This window comes from Carcharodon carcharias, chromosome 13 (genome assembly GCF_017639515.1).
Source record: "Carcharodon carcharias isolate sCarCar2 chromosome 13, sCarCar2.pri, whole genome shotgun sequence".
Lineage (NCBI taxonomy): Eukaryota > Metazoa > Chordata > Chondrichthyes > Lamniformes > Lamnidae > Carcharodon > Carcharodon carcharias.
Genome location: NC_054479.1, coordinates 102,241,699 through 102,269,613, shown reverse-complemented (window position 1 = coordinate 102,269,613; position 27,915 = coordinate 102,241,699). Strand labels below are relative to the sequence as shown.

The 27,915-nt window shown below is 38.0% G+C and overlaps 1 protein-coding gene across 1 annotated transcript in view; it reads right to left on the bottom strand.

Annotated features, from left to right (window-relative positions):
- Positions 1-27,915, bottom strand: part of LOC121286122 (mucin-2-like) — a 113,941-nt gene that overhangs the window by 49,405 nt on the left and 36,621 nt on the right. The window contains exons 42-84 of the mRNA XM_041203110.1: positions 27,608-27,667; positions 26,828-26,890; positions 25,873-25,932; positions 25,094-25,153; positions 24,139-24,198; positions 23,359-23,421; positions 23,017-23,076; positions 22,404-22,463; positions 21,624-21,683; positions 20,669-20,728; positions 19,890-19,952; positions 19,548-19,607; positions 18,935-18,994; positions 18,155-18,217; positions 17,813-17,872; positions 17,199-17,258; positions 16,418-16,477; positions 16,076-16,135; positions 15,463-15,522; positions 14,683-14,745; positions 13,728-13,787; positions 12,948-13,010; positions 11,992-12,051; positions 11,212-11,271; positions 10,870-10,929; positions 10,257-10,316; positions 9,477-9,536; positions 9,135-9,194; positions 8,523-8,582; positions 7,744-7,806; positions 7,407-7,466; positions 6,794-6,853; positions 6,014-6,076; positions 5,672-5,731; positions 5,060-5,119; positions 4,280-4,342; positions 3,938-3,997; positions 3,326-3,385; positions 2,547-2,609; positions 2,210-2,269; positions 1,597-1,656; positions 817-879; positions 475-534 (exon numbers count right to left, since the gene is read on the bottom strand). Of these exons, the coding sequence (XP_041059044.1) occupies positions 475-534; positions 817-879; positions 1,597-1,656; positions 2,210-2,269; positions 2,547-2,609; positions 3,326-3,385; positions 3,938-3,997; positions 4,280-4,342; positions 5,060-5,119; positions 5,672-5,731; positions 6,014-6,076; positions 6,794-6,853; positions 7,407-7,466; positions 7,744-7,806; positions 8,523-8,582; positions 9,135-9,194; positions 9,477-9,536; positions 10,257-10,316; positions 10,870-10,929; positions 11,212-11,271; positions 11,992-12,051; positions 12,948-13,010; positions 13,728-13,787; positions 14,683-14,745; positions 15,463-15,522; positions 16,076-16,135; positions 16,418-16,477; positions 17,199-17,258; positions 17,813-17,872; positions 18,155-18,217; positions 18,935-18,994; positions 19,548-19,607; positions 19,890-19,952; positions 20,669-20,728; positions 21,624-21,683; positions 22,404-22,463; positions 23,017-23,076; positions 23,359-23,421; positions 24,139-24,198; positions 25,094-25,153; positions 25,873-25,932; positions 26,828-26,890; positions 27,608-27,667 (2,613 nt within the window). The remainder of the gene's footprint in view (positions 1-474; positions 535-816; positions 880-1,596; positions 1,657-2,209; positions 2,270-2,546; positions 2,610-3,325; positions 3,386-3,937; positions 3,998-4,279; positions 4,343-5,059; positions 5,120-5,671; positions 5,732-6,013; positions 6,077-6,793; positions 6,854-7,406; positions 7,467-7,743; positions 7,807-8,522; positions 8,583-9,134; positions 9,195-9,476; positions 9,537-10,256; positions 10,317-10,869; positions 10,930-11,211; positions 11,272-11,991; positions 12,052-12,947; positions 13,011-13,727; positions 13,788-14,682; positions 14,746-15,462; positions 15,523-16,075; positions 16,136-16,417; positions 16,478-17,198; positions 17,259-17,812; positions 17,873-18,154; positions 18,218-18,934; positions 18,995-19,547; positions 19,608-19,889; positions 19,953-20,668; positions 20,729-21,623; positions 21,684-22,403; positions 22,464-23,016; positions 23,077-23,358; positions 23,422-24,138; positions 24,199-25,093; positions 25,154-25,872; positions 25,933-26,827; positions 26,891-27,607; positions 27,668-27,915) is intronic.

Here is a 27,915-nt window from a genome sequence, read left to right as displayed (position 1 = left end):
ATTGGCTTTGCTGTTAATATGATGTGTAAAATAGTACATCTGGATTCCGAAGTCTCCATATATTCAATCACTTCCACCCACATAAGGTCCACATGACTGAATGGACTGACATTGCCTAAAAGGCGAATTTGAGAACAGCGCACTGGTGTGAACAGTCATGCACACAAGAGTTCCCCTCAGCCCCGGACTCTGAGTGATTTTCTTTCAAGGAATAAAAATTCCATCCATTTCCCGTTGTAAAGTAAGGTCACAGTATCTACCAGTGATGAAATTCTAGTGGTGCTGAAAGAAGATTACTTACTTCACGAGTGTAAAAACAAAATACTGTGGATTTGGAAATCTGAGACAAAGCCATAAAGTACAGGAAGCACTGCGCAGGTGTTGGCAGACTTGCTGACCTTTTCCAGCATTTTCTTTTTATTGCACTTGTTTGCTGCTCTTGCTGATGCTCATCAAAAGAGGGGCTTTACTTACCCGGTGTGGAACCAGTCGTGTACCCCGTTGTTGTTGGTTTCACTGTTGTAGTGACCCCTTCTGGGGAACAAGAAAAGTAATGAAAACCACTTCACCATGACATAAACACCACAGTTTTCATGTAGTTTGACCATAAAACTATCACATTGATCTTGCTACAAAAGTGATGGTTACAAAAATAACTGATGATTCAGATTTAGTAAATTTTCAACCATTTACGTCAAAAAGGCAGCGTGTACAAGACTGAATGAATGGACGTTGATTTCTTGAAATTTGCAAATGAGAAAAGCATCCCAGTGTGAACAGACTTGCTGGTGAATATTGAAAGGAGACATCACTTACCTGCTGTAGTAGTTTTCTCAGTCACAGGTGTGGTAGTTGTTTCCTGTGTTGTTGTTGACACTGCTGACAAGAAAATAACATTCAAAATCAACGAATTCCAATTCCAAATCCTACAGGATTGAGAGTTTTACAACTGGGATACATTACTGATATTAAGGCACAAATCTTGAGGAAATTGGTAAGAGAAAAGGAGTAATGTAGGACAACATATTAGACACTCATGAACTAACCAAAAATGGGGACCATAAATGTGACAGCAGCAAGTTAGCATTTGTAAATGCTTCAAATGCATTATTTCATGAAAATATTCTAAAACATAAATAATGTCAAGAGCATAGCAAAGCTAAATTCTTTTCACAATATTTGGCAATGATTGCCATAAAATTCAAAAGTGTTCAGCCTGCGAGAAGTTTTAAGTGGAAATGTTACAGTTTAGTAACAGGGTGGAAAATCGTAATGAAAAAGTGGGAGAGAATAAGTAGCAACTAAAGGAGACAGATTTGACAACAAGTGTCCAAATTTGCAGTTAAAACTCTTTAAACATTCATTATTTAATTATTCTGATGGGAAAAACTCCTCCAGGAGAACTTGTCACAATAGAGCATTTGTAACTGTGACCTTCATCTGAACGTGTCAGTTATTAGCCAGATCACTCTGGAAATTCTGGACTAAATATTGACTAGTGTGACGTAATGGACTTCCACTATCTGGAAGTTGTGAAATTAAGATAGCACGTGTCACTGGTATTGCTATTGTATATCGAAAGAAGCCATCACTCACCTGGTGTGGAGCCAGGAGTGGAACTGGTTGTAGTTGGTTTTCCTGTTGTCGTGGTCACTTCTGAAGAACAAGAGACATAATCATACCCACTGCAATACAACATAAAGGATAATCGTGTTCCATTGTACGATTTATTTTATTGGCTTTGCTGTAAATATGATGTGTAAAATAGTACATCAGGATTCCGATGTCTCCATATATTCAATCACTTCCACCCACATACGGTCCATATGACTGAATGGACTGACATTGCCTAAAAGGCGAATTTGAGAACAGCGCACTGGTGTGAACAGTCATGCACACAAGAGTTCCCCTCAGCCCCGGACTCTGAGCGATCTTCTTTCAAGGAATAAAAATTTCATCCGTTTCCCGTTGTAAAGTAAGTTCACAGTATCTACCAGTGATGAAATTCTAGTGTGTGCTGGAAGAAGATCACATATTTCACGAGAGTAAAAAGAAAATACTGTGGTTTTGGAAATCTGAGACAAAGCCATAAAGTACAGGAAATACTGAGCAGGTGTTGGCAGACTTGCTGAACTTTTCCAGCATTATCTTTTTATTGCACTTGTTTGCTGCTCTTGCTGATGCTCATCAAAAGAGGGGCTTTACTTACCCGGTGTGGAACCAGTCGTGTACACAGTTGTTGTTGGTTTCACTGTTGTAGTGACCCCTTCTGGGGAACAAGAAAAGTAATGAAAATCACTTTCACATAAACACCACAGTTTTCATGTAGTTTGACCATAAAACTATCACATTGATCTTGCTACAAAAGTGATGGTTACAAAAATAACTGATGATTCAGATTTAGTAAATTTTCAACCATTTACGTCAAAAAGGCAGCGTGTACAAGACTGAATGAATGGACGTTGATTTCTTGAAATTTGCAAATGAGAAAAGCATCCCAGTGTGAACAGACTTGCTGGTGAATATTGAAAGGAGACATCACTTACCTGCTGTAGTAGTTTTCTCAGTCACAGGTGTGGTAGTTGTTTCCTGTGTTGTTGTTGACACTGCTGACAAGAAAATAACATTCAAAATCAACGAATCCAATTCCAAATCCTACAGGATTGAGAGTTTTACAACTGGTATACATTACTGATATTAAGGCACAAATCTTGAGGAAATTGCTGAGAGAAAAGGAGAAATGTAGGACAACATATTAGACACTCATGAACTAACCAAAAATGGGGACCATAAATGTGACAGCAACAAGTTAGCATTTGTAAATGCTTCAAATGCATTATTTCATGATCATATTCTAAAACATTAATAATGTCAAGAGCATAGCAAAGGTAAATTCTTTTCACAATATTTGGCAATGATTGCAATAAAATTCAAAAGTGTTCAGCCTGCGAGAAGTTTTAAGTGGAAATGTTACACTTTAGTAACAAGGTGGAAAATCGTAATGAAAACGTGGGTGAGAATAAGTAGCAACTAAAGGAGACAGATTTGAGAACAAGTGTCCAAATTTGCAGTTAAAACTCTTTAAACATTCATTATTTATTCATTCTGATGGGAAAAACTCCTCCAGGAGAACTTGTCACAATAGAGAATTTGTAATTGTGACCATCATCTGAACGTGTCAGTTATTACCCAGATCACTCTGTAAATTCTGGACTAAATATTGACTAGTGTGACGTAATGGACTTCCACTATCTGGAAGTTGTGAAATTAAGATAGCACGTGTCACTGGTATTGCTATTGTATATTGAAAGAAGCCATCACTCACCTGGTGTGGAGCCAGGAGTGGAACTGGTTGTAGTTGGTTTTCCAGTTGTCGTGGTCACTTCTGAAGAACAAGAGACATAATCATACCCACTGCAATACAACATAAAGGCTAATCGTGTTCCATTGTTAGATTTATTTTATTGGCTTTGCTGTAAATATGATGTGTAAAATAGTACATCTGGATTCCGATGTCTCCATATATTCAATCACTTCCACCCACATAAGGTCCATATGACTGAATGGACTGACATTGCCTAAAAGGCGAATTTGAGAACAGCGCACTGGTGTGAACAGTCATGCACACAAGAGTTCCCCTCAGCCCCGGACTCTGAGTGATCTTCTTTCAAGGAATAAAAATTCCATCCATTTCCCGTTGTAAAGTAAGGTCACAGTATCTACCAGTGATGAAATTCTAGTGGTGCTGAAAGAAGATTACTTATTTCACGAGTGTAAAAACAAAATACTGTGGATTTGGAAATCTGAGACAAAGCCATAAAGTACAGGAAGCACTGCGCAGGTGTTGGCAGACTTGCTGACCTTTTCCAGCATTTTCTTTTTATTGCACTTGTTTGCTGCTCTTGCTGATGCTCATCAAAAGAGAGGCTTTACTTACCCGGTGTGGAACCAGTCGTGTACCCAGTTGTTGTTGGTTTCACTGTTGTAGTGACCCCTTCTGGGGAACAAGAAAAGTAATGAAAACCACTTCACCATGACATAAACACCACAGTTTTCATGTAGTTTGACCATAAAACTATCACATTGATCTTGCTACAAAAGTGATGGTTACAAAAATAACTGATGATTCAGATTTAGTAAATTTTCAACCATTTACGTCAAAAAGGCAGCGTGTACAAGACTGAATGAATGGACGTTGATTTCTTGAAATTTGCAAATGAGAAAAGCATCCCAGTGTGAACAGACTTGCTGGTGAATATTGAAAGGAGACATCACTTACCTGCTGTAGTAGTTTTCTCAGTCACAGGTGTGGTAGTTGTTTCCTGTGTTGTTGTTGACACTGCTGACAAGAAAATAACATTCAAAATCAACGAATTCCAATTCCAAATCCTACAGGATTGAGAGTTTTACAACTGGGATACATTACTGATATTAAGGCACAAATCTTGAGGAAATTGGTAAGAGAAAAGGCGAAATGTAGGACAACATATTAGACACTCATGAACTAACCAAAAATGGGGACCATAAATGTGACAGCAGCAAGTTAGCATTTGTAAATGCTTCAAATGCATTATTTCATGAAAATATTCTAAAACATTAATAATGTCAAGAGCATAGCAAAGGTAAATTCTTTTCACAATATTTGGCAATGATTGCAATAAAATTCAAAAGTGTTCTGCCTGCGAGAAGTTTTAAGTGGAAATGTTACAGTTTAGTAACAGGGTGGAAAAACGTAATGAAAAAGTGGGAGTGAATAAGTAGCAACTAAAGGAGACAGATTTGACAACAAGTGTCCAAATTTGCAGTTAAAACTCTTTAAACATTCATTATTTAATTCTTCCGATGGGAAAAACTCCTCCAGGAGAACTTGTCACAATAGAGCATTTGTAATTGTGAGCTTCATCTGAACGTGTCAGTTATCACCCAGTTCACTCTGGAAATTCTGGACTAAATATTGACTAGTGTGACGTAATGGACTTCCACTATCTGGAAGTTGTGAAATTAAGATAGCACGTGTCACTGGTATTGCTATTGTATATCGAAAGAAGCCATCACTCACCTGGTGTGGAGCCAGGAGTGGAACTGGTTGTAGTTGGTTTTCCAGTTGTCGTGGTCACTTCTGAAGAACAAGAGACATAATCATACCCACTGCAATACAACATAAAGGCTAATCGTGTTCCATTGTTAGAATTATTTTATTGGCTTTGCTGTTAATATGATGTGTAAAATAGTACATCTGGATTCCGAAGTCTCCATATATTCAATCACTTCCACCCACATAAGGTCCACATGACTGAATGGACTGACATTGCCTAAAAGGCGAATTTGAGAACAGCGCACTGGTGTGAACAGTCATGCACACAAGAGTTCCCCTCAGCCCCGGACTCTGAGTGATTTTCTTTCAAGGAATAAAAATTCCATCCATTTCCCGTTGTAAAGTAAGGTCACAGTATCTACCAGTGATGAAATTCTAGTGGTGCTGAAAGAAGATTACTTACTTCACGAGTGTAAAAACAAAATACTGTGGATTTGGAAATCTGAGACAAAGCCATAAAGTACAGGAAGCACTGCGCAGGTGTTGGCAGACTTGCTGACCTTTTCCAGCATTTTCTTTTTATTGCACTTGTTTGCTGCTCTTGCTGATGCTCATCAAAAGAGGGGCTTTACTTACCCGGTGTGGAACCAGTCGTGTACCCCGTTGTTGTTGGTTTCACTGTTGTAGTGACCCCTTCTGGGGAACAAGAAAAGTAATGAAAACCACTTCACCATGACATAAACACCACAGTTTTCATGTAGTTTGACCATAAAACTATCACATTGATCTTGCTACAAAAGTGATGGTTACAAAAATAACTGATGATTCAGATTTAGTAAATTTTCAACCATTTACGTCAAAAAGGCAGCGTGTACAAGACTGAATGAATGGACGTTGATTTCTTGAAATTTGCAAATGAGAAAAGCATCCCAGTGTGAACAGACTTGCTGGTGAATATTGAAAGGAGACATCACTTACCTGCTGTAGTAGTTTTCTCAGTCACAGGTGTGGTAGTTGTTTCCTGTGTTGTTGTTGACACTGCTGACAAGAAAATAACATTCAAAATCAACGAATTCCAATTCCAAATCCTACAGGATTGAGAGTTTTACAACTGGGATACATTACTGATATTAAGGCACAAATCTTGAGGAAATTGGTAAGAGAAAAGGAGTAATGTAGGACAACATATTAGACACTCATGAACTAACCAAAAATGGGGACCATAAATGTGACAGCAGCAAGTTAGCATTTGTAAATGCTTCAAATGCATTATTTCATGAAAATATTCTAAAACATAAATAATGTCAAGAGCATAGCAAAGCTAAATTCTTTTCACAATATTTGGCAATGATTGCCATAAAATTCAAAAGTGTTCAGCCTGCGAGAAGTTTTAAGTGGAAATGTTACAGTTTAGTAACAGGGTGGAAAATCGTAATGAAAAAGTGGGAGAGAATAAGTAGCAACTAAAGGAGACAGATTTGACAACAAGTGTCCAAATTTGCAGTTAAAACTCTTTAAACATTCATTATTTAATTATTCTGATGGGAAAAACTCCTCCAGGAGAACTTGTCACAATAGAGCATTTGTAACTGTGACCTTCATCTGAACGTGTCAGTTATTAGCCAGATCACTCTGGAAATTCTGGACTAAATATTGACTAGTGTGACGTAATGGACTTCCACTATCTGGAAGTTGTGAAATTAAGATAGCACGTGTCACTGGTATTGCTATTGTATATCGAAAGAAGCCATCACTCACCTGGTGTGGAGCCAGGAGTGGAACTGGTTGTAGTTGGTTTTCCTGTTGTCGTGGTCACTTCTGAAGAACAAGAGACATAATCATACCCACTGCAATACAACATAAAGGATAATCGTGTTCCATTGTACGATTTATTTTATTGGCTTTGCTGTAAATATGATGTGTAAAATAGTACATCAGGATTCCGATGTCTCCATATATTCAATCACTTCCACCCACATACGGTCCATATGACTGAATGGACTGACATTGCCTAAAAGGCGAATTTGAGAACAGCGCACTGGTGTGAACAGTCATGCACACAAGAGTTCCCCTCAGCCCCGGACTCTGAGCGATCTTCTTTCAAGGAATAAAAATTTCATCCGTTTCCCGTTGTAAAGTAAGTTCACAGTATCTACCAGTGATGAAATTCTAGTGTGTGCTGGAAGAAGATCACATATTTCACGAGAGTAAAAAGAAAATACTGTGGTTTTGGAAATCTGAGACAAAGCCATAAAGTACAGGAAATACTGAGCAGGTGTTGGCAGACTTGCTGAACTTTTCCAGCATTATCTTTTTATTGCACTTGTTTGCTGCTCTTGCTGATGCTCATCAAAAGAGGGGCTTTACTTACCCGGTGTGGAACCAGTCGTGTACACAGTTGTTGTTGGTTTCACTGTTGTAGTGACCCCTTCTGGGGAACAAGAAAAGTAATGAAAATCACTTTCACATAAACACCACAGTTTTCATGTAGTTTGACCATAAAACTATCACATTGATCTTGCTACAAAAGTGATGGTTACAAAAATAACTGATGATTCAGATTTAGTAAATTTTCAACCATTTACGTCAAAAAGGCAGCGTGTACAAGACTGAATGAATGGACGTTGATTTCTTGAAATTTGCAAATGAGAAAAGCATCCCAGTGTGAACAGACTTGCTGGTGAATATTGAAAGGAGACATCACTTACCTGCTGTAGTAGTTTTCTCAGTCACAGGTGTGGTAGTTGTTTCCTGTGTTGTTGTTGACACTGCTGACAAGAAAATAACATTCAAAATCAACGAATCCAATTCCAAATCCTACAGGATTGAGAGTTTTACAACTGGGATACATTACTGATATTAAGGCACAAATCTTGAGGAAATTGCTGAGAGAAAAGGAGAAATGTAGGACAACATATTAGACACTCATGAACTAACCAAAAATGGGGACCATAAATGTGACAGCAACAAGTTAGCATTTGTAAATGCTTCAAATGCATTATTTCATGATCATATTCTAAAACATTAATAATGTCAAGAGCATAGCAAAGGTAAATTCTTTTCACAATATTTGGCAATGATTGCAATAAAATTCAAAAGTGTTCAGCCTGCGAGAAGTTTTAAGTGGAAATGTTACACTTTAGTAACAAGGTGGAAAATCGTAATGAAAACGTGGGTGAGAATAAGTAGCAACTAAAGGAGACAGATTTGAGAACAAGTGTCCAAATTTGCAGTTAAAACTCTTTAAACATTCATTATTTATTCATTCTGATGGGAAAAACTCCTCCAGGAGAACTTGTCACAATAGAGAATTTGTAATTGTGACCATCATCTGAACGTGTCAGTTATTACCCAGATCACTCTGTAAATTCTGGACTAAATATTGACTAGTGTGACGTAATGGACTTCCACTATCTGGAAGTTGTGAAATTAAGATAGCACGTGTCACTGGTATTGCTATTGTATATTGAAAGAAGCCATCACTCACCTGGTGTGGAGCCAGGAGTGGAACTGGTTGTAGTTGGTTTTCCAGTTGTCGTGGTCACTTCTGAAGAACAAGAGACATAATCATACCCACTGCAATACAACATAAAGGCTAATCGTGTTCCATTGTAAGATTTATTTTATTGGCTTTGCTGTAAATATGATGTGTAAAATAGTACATCTGGATTCCGATGTCTCCATATATTCAATCACTTCCACCCACATAAGGTCCATATGACTGAATGGACTGACATTGCCTAAAAGGCGAATTTGAGAACAGCGCACTGGTGTGAACAGTCATGCACACAAGAGTTCCCCTCAGCCCCGGACTCTGAGTGATCTTCTTTCAAGGAATAAAAATTCCATCCATTTCCCGTTGTAAAGTAAGGTCACAGTATCTACCAGTGATGAAATTCTAGTGGTGCTGAAAGAAGATTACTTATTTCACGAGTGTAAAAACAAAATACTGTGGATTTGGAAATCTGAGACAAAGCCATAAAGTACAGGAAGCACTGCGCAGGTGTTGGCAGACTTGCTGACCTTTTCCAGCATTTTCTTTTTATTGCACTTGTTTGCTGCTCTTGCTGATGCTCATCAAAAGAGAGGCTTTACTTACCCGGTGTGGAACCAGTCGTGTACCCAGTTGTTGTTGGTTTCACTGTTGTAGTGACCCCTTCTGGGGAACAAGAAAAGTAATGAAAACCACTTCACCATGACATAAACACCACAGTTTTCATGTAGTTTGACCATAAAACTATCACATTGATCTTGCTACAAAAGTGATGGTTACAAAAATAACTGATGATTCAGATTTAGTAAATTTTCAACCATTTACGTCAAAAAGGCAGCGTGTACAAGACTGAATGAATGGACGTTGATTTCTTGAAATTTGCAAATGAGAAAAGCATCCCAGTGTGAACAGACTTGCTGGTGAATATTGAAAGGAGACATCACTTACCTGCTGTAGTAGTTTTCTCAGTCACAGGTGTGGTAGTTGTTTCCTGTGTTGTTGTTGACACTGCTGACAAGAAAATAACATTCAAAATCAACGAATTCCAATTCCAAATCCTACAGGATTGAGAGTTTTACAACTGGGATACATTACTGATATTAAGGCACAAATCTTGAGGAAATTGGTAAGAGAAAAGGAGAAATGTAGGACAACATATTAGACACTCATGAACTAACCAAAAATGGGGACCATAAATGTGACAGCAGCAAGTTAGCATTTGTAAATGCTCCAAATGCATTATTTCATGAAAATATTCTAAAACATTAATAATGTCAAGAGCATAGCAAAGGTAAGTTCTTTTCACAATATTTGGCAATGATTGCAATAAAATTCAAAAGTGTTCAGCCTGCGAGAAGTTTTAAGTGGAAATGTTACAGTTTAGTAACAGGGTGGAAAAACGTAATGAAAAAGTGGGAGAGAATAAGTAGCAACTAAAGGAGACAGATTTGACAACAAGTGTCCAAATTTGCAGTTAAAACTCTTTAAACATTCATTATTTAATTCTTCCGATGGGAAAAACTCCTCCAGGAGAACTTGTCACAATAGAGCATTTGTAATTGTGAGCTTCATCTGAACGTGTCAGTTATCACCCAGTTCACTCTGGAAATTCTGGACTAAATATTGACTAGTGTGACGTAATGGACTTCCACTATCTGGAAGTTGTGAAATTAAGATAGCACGTGTCACTGGTATTGCTATTGTATATCGAAAGAAGCCATCACTCACCTGGTGTGGAGCCAGGAGTGGAACTGGTTGTAGTTGGTTTTCCTGTTGTCGTGGTCACTTCTGAAGAACAAGAGACATAATCATACCCACTGCAATACAACATAAAAGCTAATCGTGTTCCACTGTACGATTTATTTTATTGGCTTTGCTGTAAATATGATGTGTAAAATAGTACATCTGGATTCCGATGTCTCCATATATTCAATCACTTCCACCCACATACGGTCCACATGACTGAATGGACTGACATTGCCTAAAAGGCGAATTTGAGAACAGCGCACTGGTGTGAACAGTCATGCACACAAGAGTTCCCCTCAGCCCCGGACTCTGAGCGATCTTCTTTCAAGGAATAAAAATTTCATCCATTTCCCGTTGTAAAGTAAGGTCACAGTATCTACCAGTGATGAAATTCTAGTGTGTGCTGGAAGAAGATCACTTATTTCACGAGTGTAAAAACAAAATACTGTGGATTTGGAAATCTGAGACAAAGCCATAAAGTACAGGAAATACTGAGCAGGTGTTGGCAGACTTGCTGAACTTTTCCAGCATTATCTTTTTATTGCACTTGTTTGCTGCTCTTGCTGATGCTCATCAAAAGAGGGGCTTTACTTACCCGGTGTGGAACCAGTCGTGTACCCAGTTGTTGTTGGTTTCACTGTTGTAGTGACCCCTTCTGGGGAACAAGAAAAGTAATGAAAACCACTTCACCATGACATAAACACCACAGTTTTCATGTAGTTTGACCATAAAACTATCACATTGATCTTGCTACAAAAGTGATGGTTACAAAAATAACTGATGATTCAGATTTAGTAAATTTTCAACCATTTACGTCAAAAAGGCAGCGTGTACAAGACTGAATGAATGGACGTTGATTTCTTGAAATTTGCAAATGAGAAAAGCATCCCAGTGTGAACAGACTTGCTGGTGAATATTGAAAGGAGACATCACTTACCTGCTGTAGTAGTTTTCTCAGTCACAGGTGTGGTAGTTGTTTCCTGTGTTGTTGTTGACACTGCTGACAAGAAAATAACATTCAAAATCAACGAATCCAATTCCAAATCCTACAGGATTGAGAGTTTTACAACTGGGATACATTACTGATATTAAGGCACAAATCTTGAGGAAATTGCTGAGAGAAAAGGAGAAATGTAGGACAACATATTAGACACTCATGAACTAACCAAAAATGGGGACCATAAATGTGACAGCAGCAAGTTAGCATTTGTAAATGCTTCAAATGCATTATTTCATGAAAATATTCTAAAACATAAATAATGTCAAGAGCATAGCAAAGCTAAATTCTTTTCACAATATTTGGCAATGATTGCCATAAAATTCAAAAGTGTTCAGCCTGCGAGAAGTTTTAAGTGGAAATGTTACAGTTTAGTAACAGGGTGGAAAATCGTAATGAAAAAGTGGGAGAGAATAAGTAGCAACTAAAGGAGACAGATTTGACAACAAGTGTCCAAATTTGCAGTTAAAACTCTTTAAACATTCATTATTTAATGCTTCCTGATGGGAAAAACTCCTCCAGGAGAACTTGTCACAATAGAGCATTTGTAACTGTGACCTTCATCTGAACGTGTCAGTTATTAGCCAGATCACTCTGGAAATTCTGGACTAAATATTGACTAGTGTGACGTAATGGACTTCCACTATCTGGAAGTTGTGAAATTAAGATAGCACGTGTCACTGGTATTGCTATTGTATATCGAAAGAAGCCATCACTCACCTGGTGTGGAGCCAGGAGTGGACCTGGTTGTAGTTGGTTTTCCTGTTGTCGTGGTCACTTCTGAAGAACAAGAGACATAATCATACCCACTGCAATACAACATAAAGGATAATCGTGTTCCATTGTATGATTTATTTTATTGGCCTTGCTGTAAATATGATGAGTAAAATAGTACATCTGGATTCCGATGTCTCCATATATTCAATCACGTCCACCCACATACGGTCCACATGACTGCATGGACTGACATTGCCTAAAAGGCGAATTTGAGAACAGCGCACTGGTGTGAACAGTCATGCACACAAGAGTTCCCCTCAGCCCCGGACTCTGAGCGATCTTCTTTCAAGGAATAAAAATTTCATCCATTTCCCGTTGTAAAGTAAGGTCACAGTATCTACCAGTGATGAAATTCTAGTGTGTGCTGAAAGAAGATCACTTATTTCACGAGTGTAAAAAGCAAAATACTGTGGATTTGGAAATCTGAGACAAAGCCATAAAGTACAGGAAATACTGCAGCAGGTGTTGGCAGACTTGCTGAACTTTTCCAGCATTATCTTTTTATTGCACTTGTTTGCTGCTCTTGCTGATGCTCATCAAGAGAGGGGCTTTACTTACCCGGTGTGGAACCAGTCGTGTACCAGTTGTTGTTGGTTTCACTGTTGTAGTGACCCCTTCTGGGGAACAAGAAAAGTAATGAAAACCACTTCACCATGACATAAACACCACAGTTTTCATGTAGTTTGACCATAAAACTATCACATTGATCTTGCTACAAAAGTGATGGTTACAAAAATAACTGATGATTCAGATTTAGTAAATTTTCAACCATTTACGTCAAAAAGGCAGCGTGTACAAGACTGAATGAATGGACGTTGATTTCTTGAAATTTGCAAATGAGAAAAGCATCCCAGTGTGAACAGACTTGCTGGTGAATATTGAAAGGAGACATCACTTACCTGCTGTAGTAGTTTTCTCAGTCACAGGTGTGGTAGTTGTTTCCTGTGTTGTTGTTGACACTGCTGACAAGAAAATAACATTCAAAATCAACGAATTCCAATTCCAAATCCTACAGGATTGAGAGTTTTACAACTGGGATACATTACTGATATTAAGGCACAAATCTTGAGGAAATTGCTGAGAGAAAAGGAGAAATGTAGGACAACATATTAGACACTCATGAACTAACCAAAAATGGGGACCATAAATGTGACAGCAGCAAGTTAGCATTTGTAAATGCTTCAAATGCATTATTTCATGAAAATATTCTAAAACATTAATAATGTCAAGAGCATAGCAAAGGTAAATTCTTTTCACAATATTTGGCAATGATTGCAATAAAATTCAAAAGTGTTCAGCCTGCGAGAAGTTTTAAGTGGAAATGTTACAGTTTAGTAACAGGGTGGAAAATCGTAATGAAAAAGTGGGAGAGAATAAGTAGCAACTAAAGGAGACAGATTTGACAACAAGTGTCCAAATTTGCAGTTAAAACTCTTTAAACATTCATTATTTAATGCTTCCGATGGGAAATACTCCTCCAGGAGAACTTGTCACAATAGCGCATTTGTAATTGTGAGCTTCATCTGAACGTGTCAGTTATCATCCAGTTCACTCTGGAAATTCTGGACTAAATATTGACTAGTGTGACGTAATGGACTTCCACTATCTGGAAGTTGTGAAATTAAGATAGCACGTGTCACTGGTATTGCTATTGTATATCGAAAGAAGCCATCACTCACCTGGTGTGGAGCCAGGAGTGGACCTGGTTGTAGTTGGTTTTCCTGTTGTCGTGGTCACTTCTGAAGAACAAGAGACATAATCATACCCACTGCAATACAACATAAAGGATAATCGTGTTCCATTGTACGATTTATTTTATTGGCTTTGCTGTAAATATGATGTGTAAAATAGTACATCTGGATTCCGATGTCTCCATATATTCAATCACTTCCACCCACATACGGTCCACATGACTGAATGGACTGACATTGCCTAAAAGGCGAATTTGAGAACAGTGCACTGGTGTGAACAGTCATGCACACATGAGTTCCCCTCAGCCCCGGACTCTGAGCGATCTTCTTTCAAGGAATAAAAATTTCATCCGTTTCCCGTTGTAAAGTAAGTTCACAGTATCTACCAGTGATGAAATTCTAGTGTGTGCTGGAAGAAGATCACATATTTCACGAGTGTAAAAAGAAAATACTGTGGTTTTGGAAATCTGAGACAAAGCCATAAAGTACAGGAAATACTGAGCAGGTGTTGGCAGACTTGCTGAACTTTTCCAGCATTATCTTTTTATTGTACTTGTTTGCTGCTCTTGCTGATGCTCATCAAAAGAGGGGCTTTACTTACTCGGTGTGGAACCAGTCATGTAGCCAGTTGTTGTTGGTTTCACTGTTGTAGTGAACCCATCTGGGGCAGATGAAATGTAATGAAAACCACTTCACCATGACATAAACACCACAGTTTTCATGTAGTTTGACCATAAAACTATCACATTGATCTTGCTACAAAAGTGATGGTTACAAAAATAACTGATGATTCAGATTTAGTAAATTTTCAACCATTTACGTCAAAAAGGCAGCGTGTACAAGACTGAATGAATGGACGTTGATTTCTTGAAATTTGCAAATGAGAAAAGCATCCCAGTGTGAACAGACTTGCTGGTGAATATTGAAAGGAGACATCACTTACCTGCTGTAGTAGTTTTCTCAGTCACAGGTGTGGTAGTTGTTTCCTGTGTTGTTGTTGACACTGCTGACAAGAAAATAACATTCAAAATCAACGAATTCCAATTCCAAATCCTACAGGATTGAGAGTTTTACAACTGGGATACATTACTGATATTAAGGCACAAATCTTGAGGAAATTGCTGAGAGAAAAGGAGAAATGTAGGACAACATATTAGACACTCATGAACTAACCAAAAATGGGGACCATAAATGTGACAGCAGCAAGTTAGCATTTGTAAATGCTTCAAATGCATTATTTCATGATCATATTCTAAAACATTAATAATGTCAAGAGCATAGCAAAGGTAAATTCTTTTCACAATATTTGGCAATGATTGCAATAAAATTCAAAAGTGTTCAGCCTGCGAGAAGTTTTAAGTGGAAATGTTACACTTTAGTAACAAGGTGGAAAATCGTAATGAAAACGTGGGTGAGAATAAGTAGCAACTAAAGGAGACAGATTTGAGAACAAGTGTCCAAATTTGCAGTTAAAACTCTTTAAACATTCATTATTTAATCACTCTGATGGGAAAAACTCCTCCAGGAGAACTTGTCACAATAGAGCATTTGTAATTGTGACCTTCATCTGAACGTGTCAGTTATTACCCAGATCACTCTGGAAATTCTGGACTAAATATTGACTAGTGTGACGTAATGGACTTCCACTATCTGGAAGTTGTGAAATTAAGATAGCACGTGTCACTGGTATTGCTATTGTATATCGAAAGAAGCCATCACTCACCTGGTGTGGAGCCAGGAGTGGAACTGGTTGTAGTTGGTTTTCCAGTTGTCGTGGTCACTTCTGAAGAACAAGAGACATAATCATACCCACTGCAATACAACATAAAGGCTAATCGTGTTCCATTGTTAGATTTATTTTATTGGCTTTGCTGTAAATATGATGTGTAAAATAGTACATCTGGATTCCGATGTCTCCATATATTCAATCACTTCCACCCACATAAGGTCCACATGACTGAATGGACTGACATTGCCTAAAAGGCGAATTTGAGAACAGCGCACTGGTGTGAACAGTCATGCACACAAGAGTTCCCCTCAGCCCCGGACTCTGAGCGATCTTCTTTCAAGGAATAAAAATTTCATCCATTTCCCGTTGTAAAGTAAGGTCACAGTATCTACCAGTGATGAAATTCTAGTGTGTGCTGAAAGAAGATTACTTATTTCACGAGTGTAAAAACAAAATACTGTGGATTTGGAAATCTGAGACAAAGCCATAAAGTACAGGAAGTACTGAGCAGGTGTTGGCAGACTTGCTGAACTTTTCCAGCATTTTCTTTTTATTGCACTTGTTTGCTGCTCTTGCTGATGCTCATCAAAAGAGGGGCTTTACTTACCCGGTGTGGAACCAGTCGTGTACCCAGTTGTTGTTGGTTTCACTGTTGTAGTGACCCCTTCTGGGGAACAAGAAAAGTAATGAAAACCACTTCACCATGACATAAACACCACAGTTTTCATGTAGTTTGACCATAAAACTATCACATTGATCTTGCTACAAAAGTGATGGTTACAAAAATAACTGATGATTCAGATTTAGTAAATTTTCAACCATTTACGTCAAAAAGGCAGCGTGTACAAGACTGAATGAATGGACGTTGATTTCTTGAAATTTGCAAATGAGAAAAGCATCCCAGTGTGAACAGACTTGCTGGTGAATATTGAAAGGAGACATCACTTACCTGCTGTAGTAGTTTTCTCAGTCACAGGTGTGGTATTTGTTTCCTGTGTTGTTGTTGACACTGCTGACAAGAAAATAACATTCAAAATCAACGAATTCCAATTCCAAATCCTACAGGATTGAGAGTTTTACAACTGGGATACATTACTGATATTAAGGCACAAATCTTGAGGAAATTGGTAAGAGAAAAGGAGAAATGTAGGACAACATATTAGACACTCATGAACTAACCAAAAATGGGGACCATAAATGTGACAGCAGCAAGTTAGCATTTGTAAATGCTTCAAATGCATTATTTCATGATCATATTCTAAAACATTAATAATGTCAAGAGCATAGCAAAAGCTAAATTCTTTTCACAATATTTGGCAATGATTGCAATAAAATTCAAAAGTGTTCAGCCTGCGAGAAGTTTTAAGTGGAAATGTTACAGTTTAGTAACAGGGTGGAAAATCGTAATGAAAAAGTGGGAGAGAATAAGTAGCAACTAAAGGAGACAGATTTGACAACAAGTGTCCAAATTTGCAGTTAAAACTCTTTAAACATTCATTATTTAATTATTCTGATGGGAAAAACTCCTCCAGGAGAACTTGTCACAATAGAGCATTTGTAACTGTGACCTTCATCTGAACGTGTCAGTTATTACCCAGATCACTCTGGAAATTCTGGACTAAATATTGACTAGTGTGACGTAATGGACTTCCACTATCTGCAAGTTGTGAAATTAAGATAGCAGGTGCCACTGGTATTGCTATTGTATATCGAAAGAAGCCATCACTCACCTGGTGTGGAGCCAGGAGTGGAACTGGTTGTAGTTGGTTTTCCTGTTGTCGTGGTCACTTCTGAAGAACAAGAGACATAATCATACCCACTGCAATACAACATAAAGGATAATCGTGTTCCATTGTACGATTTATTTTATTGGCTTTGCTGTAAATATGATGTGTAAAATAGTACATCTGGATTCCGATGTCTCCATATATTCAATCACTTCCACCCACATACGGTCCACATGACTGAATGGACTGACATTGCCTAAAAGGCGAATTTGAGAACAGCGCACTGGTGTGAACAGTCATGCACACAAGAGTTCCCCTCAGCCCCGGACTCTGAGCGATCTTCTTTCAAGGAATAAAAATTTCATCCGTTTCCCGTTGTAAAGTAAGTTCACAGTATCTACCAGTGATGAAATTCTAGTGTGTGCTGAAAGAAGATCACTTATTTCACTAGTGTAAAAAGCAAAATACTGTGGTTTTGGAAATCTGAGACAAAGCCATAAAGTACAGGAAATACTGAGCAGGTGTTGGCAGACTTGCTGAACTTTTCCAGCATTATCTTTTTATTGCACTTGTTTGCTGCTCTTGCTGATGCTCATCAAAAGAGGGGCTTTACTTACCCGGTGTGGAACCAGTCGTGTACCCAGTTGTTGTTGGTTTCACTGTTGTAGTGACCCCTTCTGGGGAACAAGAAAAGTAATGAAAACCACTTCACCAGGACATAAACACCACAGTTTTCATGTAGTTTGACCATAAAACTATCACATTGATCTTGCTACAAAAGTGATGGTTACAAAAATAACTGATGATTCAGATTTAGTAAATTTTCAACCAATTACGTCGAAAAGGTAGCATGTACAAGACTGAATGAATGGACGTTGATTTCTTGAAATTTGCAAATGAGAAAAGCATCCCAGTGTGAACAGACTTGCTGGTGAATATTGAAAGGAGACATCACTTACCTGCTGTAGTAGTTTTCTCAGTCACAGGTGTGGTAGTTGTTTCCTGTGTTGTTGTTGACACTGCTGACAAGAAAATAACATTCAAAATCAACGAATTCCAATTCCAAATCCTACAGGATTGAGAGTTTTACAACTGGGATACATTACTGATATTAAGGCACAAATCTTGAGGAAATTGGTAAGAGAAAAGGAGAAATGTAGGACAACATATTAGACACTCATGAACTAACCAAAAATGGGGACCATAAATGTGACAGCAGCAAGTTAGCATTTGTAAATGCTTCAAATGCATTATTTCATGAAAATATTCTAAAACATTAATAATGTCAAGAGCATAGCAAAGGTAAATTCTTTTCACAATATTTGGCAATGATTGCAATAAAATTCAAAAGTGTTCAGCCTGCGAGAAGTTTAAAGTGGAAATGTTACAGTTTAGTAACAGGGTGGAAAATCGTAATGAAAAAGTGGGAGAGAATAAGTAGCAACTAAAGGAGACAGATTTGACAACAAGTGTCCAAATTTGCAGTTAAAACTCTTTAAACATTCATTATTTAATGCTTCCGATGGGAAAAACTCCTCCAGGAGAACTTGTCACAATAGAGCATTTGTAATTGTGAGCTTCATCTGAACGTGTCAGTTATCACCCAGTTCACTCTGGAAATTCTGGACTAAATATTGACTAGTGTGACGTAATGGACTTCCACTATCTGGAAGTTGTGAAATTAAGATAGCACGTGTCACTGGTATTGCTATTGTATATCGAAAGAAGCCATCACTCACCTGGTGTGGAGCCAGGAGTGGACCTGGTTGTAGTTGGTTTTCCTGTTGTCGTGGTCACTTCTGAAGAACAAGAGACATAATCATACCCACTGCAATACAACATAAAGGATAATCGTGTTCCATTGTACGATTTATTTTATTGGCTTTGCTGTAAATATGATGTGTAAAATAGTACATCTGGATTCCGATGTCTCCATATATTCAATCACTTCCACCCACATACGGTCCACATGACTGAATGGACTGACATTGCCTAAAAGGCGAATTTGAGAACAGCGCAATGGTGTGAACAGTCATGCACACAAGAGTTCCCCTCAGCCCCGGACTCTGAGCGATCTTCTTTCAAGGAATAAAAATTTCATCCATTTCCCGTTGTAAAGTAAGGTCACAGTATCTACCAGTGATGAAATTCTAGTGTGTGCTGAAAGAAGATCACTTATTTCACGAGTGTAAAAGCAAAATACTGTGGATTTGGAAATCTGAGACAAAGCCATAAAGTACAGTAAATACGCAGCAGGTGTTGGCAGACTTGCTGAACTTTTCCAGCATTATCTTTTTATTGCACTTGTTTGCTGCTCTTGCTGATGCTCATCAAAAGAGGAGCTTTACTTACTCGGTGTGGAACCAGTCATGTAGCCAGTTGTTGTTGGTTTCACTGTTGTAGTGAACCCTTCTGGGGAACAAGAAAAGTAATGAAAACCACTTCACCATGACATAAACACCACAGTATTCAAGTAGTTTGACCATAAAACTATCACATTGATCTTGCTACAAATGTGATGGTTACAAAACTAACTGATGATTCAGATTTAGTAAATTTTCAACCATTTACATCGAAAAGGTAGCGTGTACAAGACTGAATGAATGGACGTTGATTTCTTGAAATTTGCAAATGAGAAAAGCATCCCAGTGTGAACAGACTTGCTGGTGAATATTGAAAGGAGACATCACTTACCTGCTGTAGTAGTTTTCTCAGTCACAGGTGTGGTAGTTGTTTCCTGTGTTGTTGTTGACACTGCTGACAAGAAAATAACATTCAAAATCAACGAATTCCAATTCCAAATCCTACAGGATTGAGAGTTTTACAACTGGGATACATTACTGATATTAAGGCACAAATCTTGAGGAAATTGGTAAGAGAAAAGGAGAAATGTAGGACAACATATTAGACACTCATGAACTAACCAAAAATGGGGACCATAAATGTGACAGCAGCAAGTTAGCATTTGTAATGCTTCAAATGCATTATTTCATGAAAATATTCTAAAACATTAATAATGTCAAGAGCATAGCAAAGGTAAATTCTTTTCACAATATTTGGCAATGATTGCAATAAAATTCAAAAGTGTTCAGCCTGCGAGAAGTTTTAAGTGGAAATGTTACAGTTTAGTAACAGGGTGGAAAATCGTAATGAAAAAGTGGGAGAGAATAAGTAGCAACTAAAGGAGACAGATTTGACAACAAGTGTCCAAATTTGCAGTTAAAACTCTTTAAACATTCATTATTTAATGCTTCCGATGGGAAATACTCCTCCAGGAGAACTTGTCACAATAGCGCATTTGTAATTGTGAGCTTCATCTGAACGTGTCAGTTATCACCCAGTTCACTCTGGAAATTCTGGACTAAATATTGACTAGTGTGACGTAATGGACTTCCACTATCTGGAAGTTGTGAAATTAAGATAGCACGTGTCACTGGTATTGCTATTGTATATCGAAAGAAGCCATCACTCACCTGGTGTGGAGCCAGGAGTGGACCTGGTTGTAGTTGGTTTTCCTGTTGTCGTGGTCACTTCTGAAGAACAAGAGACATAATCATACCCACTGCAATACAACATAAAGGATAATCGTGTTCAATTGTACGATTTATTTTATTGGCTTTGCTGTAAATATGATGTGTAAAATAGTACATCTGGATTCCGATGTCTCCATATATTCAATCACTTCTACCCACATACGGTCCACATGACTGAATGGACTGACATTGCCTAAAAGGCGAATTTGAGAACAGTGCACTGGTGTGAACAGTCATGCACACGTGAGTTCCCCTCAGCCCCGGACTCTGAGCGATCTTCTTTCAAGGAATAAAAATTTCATCCGTTTCCCGTTGTAAAGTAAGTTCACAGTATCTACCAGTGATGAAATTCTAGTGTGTGCTGGAAGAAGATCACATATTTCACAAGTGTAAAAAGAAAATACTGTGGTTTTGGAAATCTGAGACAAAGCCATAAAGTACAGGAAATACTGAGCAGGTGTTGGCAGACTTGCTGAACTTTTCCAGCATTATCTTTTTATTGTACTTGTTTGCTGCTCTTGCTGATGCTCATCAAAAGAGGGGCTTTACTTACTCGGTGTGGAACCAGTCATGTAGCCAGTTGTTGTTGGTTTCACTGTTGTAGTGAACCCATCTGGGGCAGATGAAATGTAATGAAAACCACTTCACCATGACATAAACACCACAGTTTTGATGTAGTTTGACCATAAAACTATCACATTGATCTTGCTACAAAAGTGACGGTTACAAAACTAACTGATGATTCAGATTTAGTAAATTTTCAACCAATTACATCGAAAAGGTAGCGTGTACAAGACTGAATGAATGGACGTTGATTTCTTGAAATTTGCAAATGAGAAAAGCATCCCAGTGTGAACAGACTTGCTGGTGAATATTGAAAGGAGACATCACTTACCTGCTGTAGTAGTTTTCTCAGTCACAGGTGTGGTAGTTGTTTCCTGTGTTGTTGTTGACCCTGCTGACAAGAAAATAACATTCAAAATCAACGAATTCCAATTCCAAATCCTACAGGATTGAGAGTTTTACAACTGGGATGCATTACTGATATTAAGGCACAAATCTTGAGGAAATTGCTGAGAGAAAAGCCGAAATGTAGGATAACATATTAGACACTCATGAACTAACCAAAAATGGGGACCATAAATGTGACAGCAGCAAGTTAGCATTTGTAAATGCTTCAAATGCATTATTTCATGAAAATATTCTAAAACATTAATAATGTCAAGAGCATAGCAAAGGTAAATTCTTTTCACAATATTTGGCAATGATTGCAATAAAATTCAAAAGTGTTCAGCCTGCGAGAAGTTTTAAGTGGAAATGTTACAGTTTAGTAACAGGGTGGAAAATCGTAATGAAAAAGTGGGAGAGAATAAGTAGCAACTAAAGGAGACAGATTTGAGAACAAGTGTCCAAATTTGCAGTTAAAACTCTTTAAACATTCATTATTTAATCATTCTGATGGGAAAAACTCCTCCAGGAGAACTTGTCACAATAGAGCATTTGTAATTGTGACCTTCATCTGAACGTGTCAGTTATTACCCAGATCACTCTGGAAATTCTGGACTAAATATTGACTAGTGTGACGTAATGGACTTCCACTATCTGGAAGTTGTGAAATTAAGATAGCACGTGTCACTGGTATTGCTATTGTATATCGAAAGAAGCCATCACTCACCTGGTGTGGAGCCAGGAGTGGAACTGGTTGTAGTTGGTTTTCCTGTTGTCGTGGTCACTTCTGAAGAACAAGAGACATAATCATACCCACTGCAATACAACATAAAGGATAATCGTGTTCCATTGTATGATTTATTTTATTGGCCTTGCTGTAAATATGATGAGTAAAATAGTACATCTGGATTCCGATGTCTCCATATATTCAATCACTTCCACCCACATACGGTCCACATGACTGAATGGACTGACATTGCCTAAAAGGCGAATTTGAGAACAGCGCACTGGTGTGAACAGTCATGCACACATGAGTTCCCCTCAGCCCCGGACTCTGAGCGATCTTCTTTCAAGGAATAAAAATTTCATCCATTTCCCGTTGTAAAGTAAGGTCACAGTATCTACCAGTGATGAAATTCTAGTGTGTGCTGAAAGAAGATCACTTATTTCACGAGTGTAAAAACAAAATACTGTGGATTTGGAAATCTGAGACAAAGCCATAAAGTACAGGAAGTACTGAGCAGGTGTTGGCAGACTTGCTGAACTTTTCCAGCATTTTCTTTTTATTGCACTTGTTTGCTGCTCTTGCTGATGCTCATCAAAAGAGGGGCTTTACTTACCCGGTGTGGAACCAGTCGTGTACCCAGTTGTTGTTGGTTTCACTGTTGTAGTGACCCCTTCTGGGGAACAAGAAAAGTAATGAAAACCACTTCACCATGACATAAACACCACAGTTTTCATGTAGTTTGACCATAAAACTATCACATTGATCTTGCTACAAAAGTGACGGTTACAAAAATAACTGATGATTCAGATTTAGTAAATTTTCAACCATTTACATCGAAAAGGTAGCATGTACAAGACTGAATGAATGGACGTTGATTTCTTGAAATTTGCAAATGAGAAAAGCATCCCAGTGTGAACAGACTTGCTGGTGAATATTGAAAGGAGACATCACTTACCTGCTGTAGTAGTTTTCTCAGTCACAGGTGTGGTAGTTGTTTCCTGTGTTGTTGTTGACACTGCTGACAAGAAAATAACATTCAAAATCAACGAATTCCAATTCCAAATCCTACAGGATTGAGAGTTTTACAACTGGGATACATTACTGATATTAAGGCACAAATCTTGAGGAAATTGGTAAGAGAAAAGGAGAAATGTAGGACAACATATTAGACACTCATGAACTAACCAAAAATGGGGACCATAAATGTGACAGCAGCAAGTTAGCATTTCCAAGTGCTTCAAATGCATTATTTCATGATCATATTCTAAAACATTAATAATGTCAAGAGCATAGCAAAGGTAAATTCCTTTCACAATATTTGGCAATGATTGCAATAAAATTCAAAAGTGTTCAGCCTGCGAGAAGTTTAAAGTGGAAATGTTACAGTTTAGTAACAGGGTGGAAAATCGTAATGAAAAAGTGGGAGAGAATAAGTAGCAACTAAAGGAGACAGATTTGACAACAAGTGTCCAAATTTGCAGTTAAAACTCTTTAAATATTCATTATTTAATTATTCTGATGGGAAAAACTCCTCCAGGAGAACTTGTCACAATAGAGCATTTGTAATTGTGACCTTCATCTGAACGTGTCAGTTATTACCCAGATCACTCTGGAAATTCTGGACTAAATATTGACTAGTGTGACGTAATGGACTTCCACTATCTGGAAGTTGTGAAATTAAGATAGCACGTGTCACTGGTATTGCTATTGTATATCGAAAGAAGCCATCACTCACCTGGTGTGGAGCCAGGAGTGGACCTGGTTGTAGTTGGTTTTCCTGTTGTCGTGGTCACTTCTGAAGAACAAGAGACATAATCATACCCACTGCAATACAACATAAAAGCTAATCGTGTTCCACTGTAGGATTTATTTTATTGGCTTTGCTGTAAATATGATGTGTAAAATAGTACATCTGGATTCCGATGTCTCCATATATTCAATCACTTCCACCCACATACGGTCCACATGACTGAATGGACTGACATTGCCTAAAAGGCGAATTTGAGAACAGCGCACTGGTGTGAACAGTCATGCACACATGAGTTCCCCTCAGCCCCGGACTCTGAGCGATCTTCTTTCAAGGAATAAAAATTTCATCCATTTCCCGTTGTAAAGTAAGGTCACAGTATCTACCAGTGATGAAATTCTAGTGTGTGCTGAAAGAAGATCACTTATTTCACTAGTGTAAAAGCAAAATACTGTGGATTTGGAAATCTGAGACAAAGCCATAAAGTACAGGAAGTACTGAGCAGGTGTTGGCAGACTTGCTGAACTTTTCCAGCATTTTCTTTTTATTGCACTTGTTTGCTGCTCTTGCTGATGCTCATCAAAAGAGGGCTTTACTTACTCGGTGTGGAACCAGTCATGTAGCCAGTTGTTGTTGGTTTCACTGTTTGTAGTGAACCCTTCTGGGGCAGATGAAATGTAATGAAAACCACTTCACCATGACATAAACACCACAGTTTTCATGTATTTTGACCATAAAACTATCACATTGATCTTGCTACAAAAGTGACGGTTACAAAACTAACTGATGATTCAGATTTAGTAAATTTTCAACCATTTACATCGAAAAGGTAGCGTGTACAAGACTGAATGAATGGACGTTGATTTCTTGAAATTTGCAAATGAGAAAAGCATCCCAGTGTGAACAGACTTGCTGGTGAATATTGAAAGGAGACATCACTTACCTGCTGTAGTAGTTTTCTCAGTCACAGGTGTGGTAGTTGTTTCCTGTGTTGTTGTTGACACTGCTGACAAGAAAATAACATTCAAAATCAACGAATTCCAATTCCAAATCCTACAGGATTGAGAGTTTTACAACTGGGATACATTACTGATATTAAGGCACAAATCTTGAGGAAATTGCTGAGAGAAAAGGAGAAATGTAGGACAACATATTAGACACTCATGAACTAACCAAAAATGGGGACCATAAATGTGACAGCAGCAAGTTAGCATTTGTAATGCTTCAAATGCATTATTTCATGAAAATATTCTAAAACATTAATAATGTCAAGAGCATAGCAAAGGTAAATTCCTTTCACAATATTTGGCAATGATTGCAATAAAATTCAAAAGTGTTCAGCCTGCGAGAAGTTTTAAGTGGAAATGTTACAGTTTAGTAACAGGGTGGAAAATCGTAATGAAAAAGTGGGAGAGAATAAGTAGCAACTAAAGGAGACAGATTTGAGAACAAGTGTCCAAATTTGCAGTTAAAACTCTTTAAACATTCATTATTTAATTCTTCCGATGGGAAATACTCCTCCAGGAGAACTTGTCACAATAGAGCATTTGTAACTGTGAGCTTCATCTGAACGTGTCAGTTATTACCCAGTTCACTCTGGAAATTCTGGACTAAATATTGACTAGTGTGACGTAATGGACTTCCACTATCTGGAAGTTGTGAAATTAAGATAGCACGTGTCACTGGTATTGCTATTGTATATCGAAAGAAGCCATCACTCACCTGGTGTGGAGCCAGGAGTGGACCTGGTTGTAGTTGGTTTTCCTGTTGTCGTGGTCACTTCTGAAGAACAAGAGACATAATCATACCCACTGCAATACAACATAAAGGATAATCGTGTTCCATTGTACGATTTATTTTATTGGCTTTGCTGTAAATATGATGTGTAAAATAGTACATCTGGATTCCGATGTCTCCATATATTCAATCACTTCCACCCACATACGGTCCACATGACTGAATGGACTGACATTGCCTAAAAGGCGAATTTGAGAACAGTGCACTGGTGTGAACAGTCATGCACACATGAGTTCCCCTCAGCCCCGGACTCTGAGCGATCTTCTTTCAAGGAATAAAAATTTCATCCATTTCCCGTTGTAAAGTAAGGTCACAGTATCTACCAGTGATGAAATTCTAGTGTGTGCTGAAAGAAGATCACTTATTTCACTAGTGTAAAAGCAAAATACTGTGGATTTGGAAATCTGAGACAAAGCCATAAAGTACAGTAAATACGCAGCAGGTGTTGGCAGACTTGCTGAACTTTTCCAGCATTATCTTTTTGTTGGACTTGTTTGCTGCTCTTGCTGATGCTCATCAAAAGTGGGGCTTTACTTACTCGGTGTGGAACCAGTCGTGTACCCAGTTGTTGTTGGTTTCACTGTTGTAGTGACCCCTTCTGGGGAACAAGAAAAGTAATGAAAACCACTTCACCATGACATAAACACCACAGTTTTCATGTATTTTGACCATAAAACTATCACATTGATCTTGCTACAAAAGTGACGGTTACAAAACTAACTGATGATTCAGATTTAGTAAATTTTCAACCAATTGCATCGAAAAGGTAGCGTGTACAAGACTGAATGAATGGACGTTGATTTCTTGAAATTTGCAAATGAGAAAAGCATCCCAGTGTGAACAGACTTGCTGGTGAATATTGAAAGGAGACATCACTTACCTGCTGTAGTAGTTTTCTCAGTCACAGGTGTGGTAGTTGTTTCCTGTGTTGTTGTTGACACTGCTGACAAGAAAATAACATTCAAAATCAACGAATTCCAATTCCAAATCCTACAGGATTGAGAGTTTTACAACTGGGATACATTACTGATATTAAGGCACAAATCTTGAGGAAATTGGTAAGAGAAAAGGAGAAATGTAGGACAACATATTAGACACTCATGAACTAACCAAAAATGAGGACCATAAATGTGACAGCAGTAAGTTAGCATTTGTAAATGCTTCAAATGCATTATTTCATGAAAATATTCTAAAACAGTAATAATGTCAAGAGCATAGCAAAGGTAAATTCTTTTCACAATATTTGGCAATGATTGCAATAAAATTCAAAAGTGTTCAGCCTGCGAGAAGTTTTAAGTGGAAATGTTACAGTTTAGTAATAGGGTGGAAAATCGTAATGAAAAAGTGGGAGAGAATAAGTAGCAACTAAAGGAGACAGATTTGACAACAAGTATCCAAATTTGCAGTTAAAACTCTTTAAACATTCATTATTTAATGCTTCCGATGGGAAATACTCCTCCAGGAGAACTTGTCACAATAGCGCATTTGTAATTGTGAGCTTCATCTGAACGTGTCAGTTATCACCCAGTTCACTCTGGAAATTCGGGACTAAATATTGACTAGTGTGACGTAATGGACTTCCACTATCTGGAAGTTGTGAAATTAAGATAGCACGTGTCACTGGTATTGCTATTGTATATCGAAAGAAGCCATCACTCACCTGGTGTGGAGCCAGGAGTGGACCTGGTTGTAGTTGGTTTTCCTGTTGTCGTGGTCACTTCTGAAGAACAAGAGACATAATCATACCCACTGCAATACAACATAAAGGATAATCGTGTTCAATTGTACGATTTATTTTATTGGCTTTGCTGTAAATATGATGTGTAAAATAGTACATCTGGATTCCGATGTCTCCATATATTCAATCACTTCTACCCACATACGGTCCACATGACTGAATGGACTGACATTGCCTAAAAGGCGAATTTGAGAACAGCGCACTGGTGTGAACAGTCATGCACACGTGAG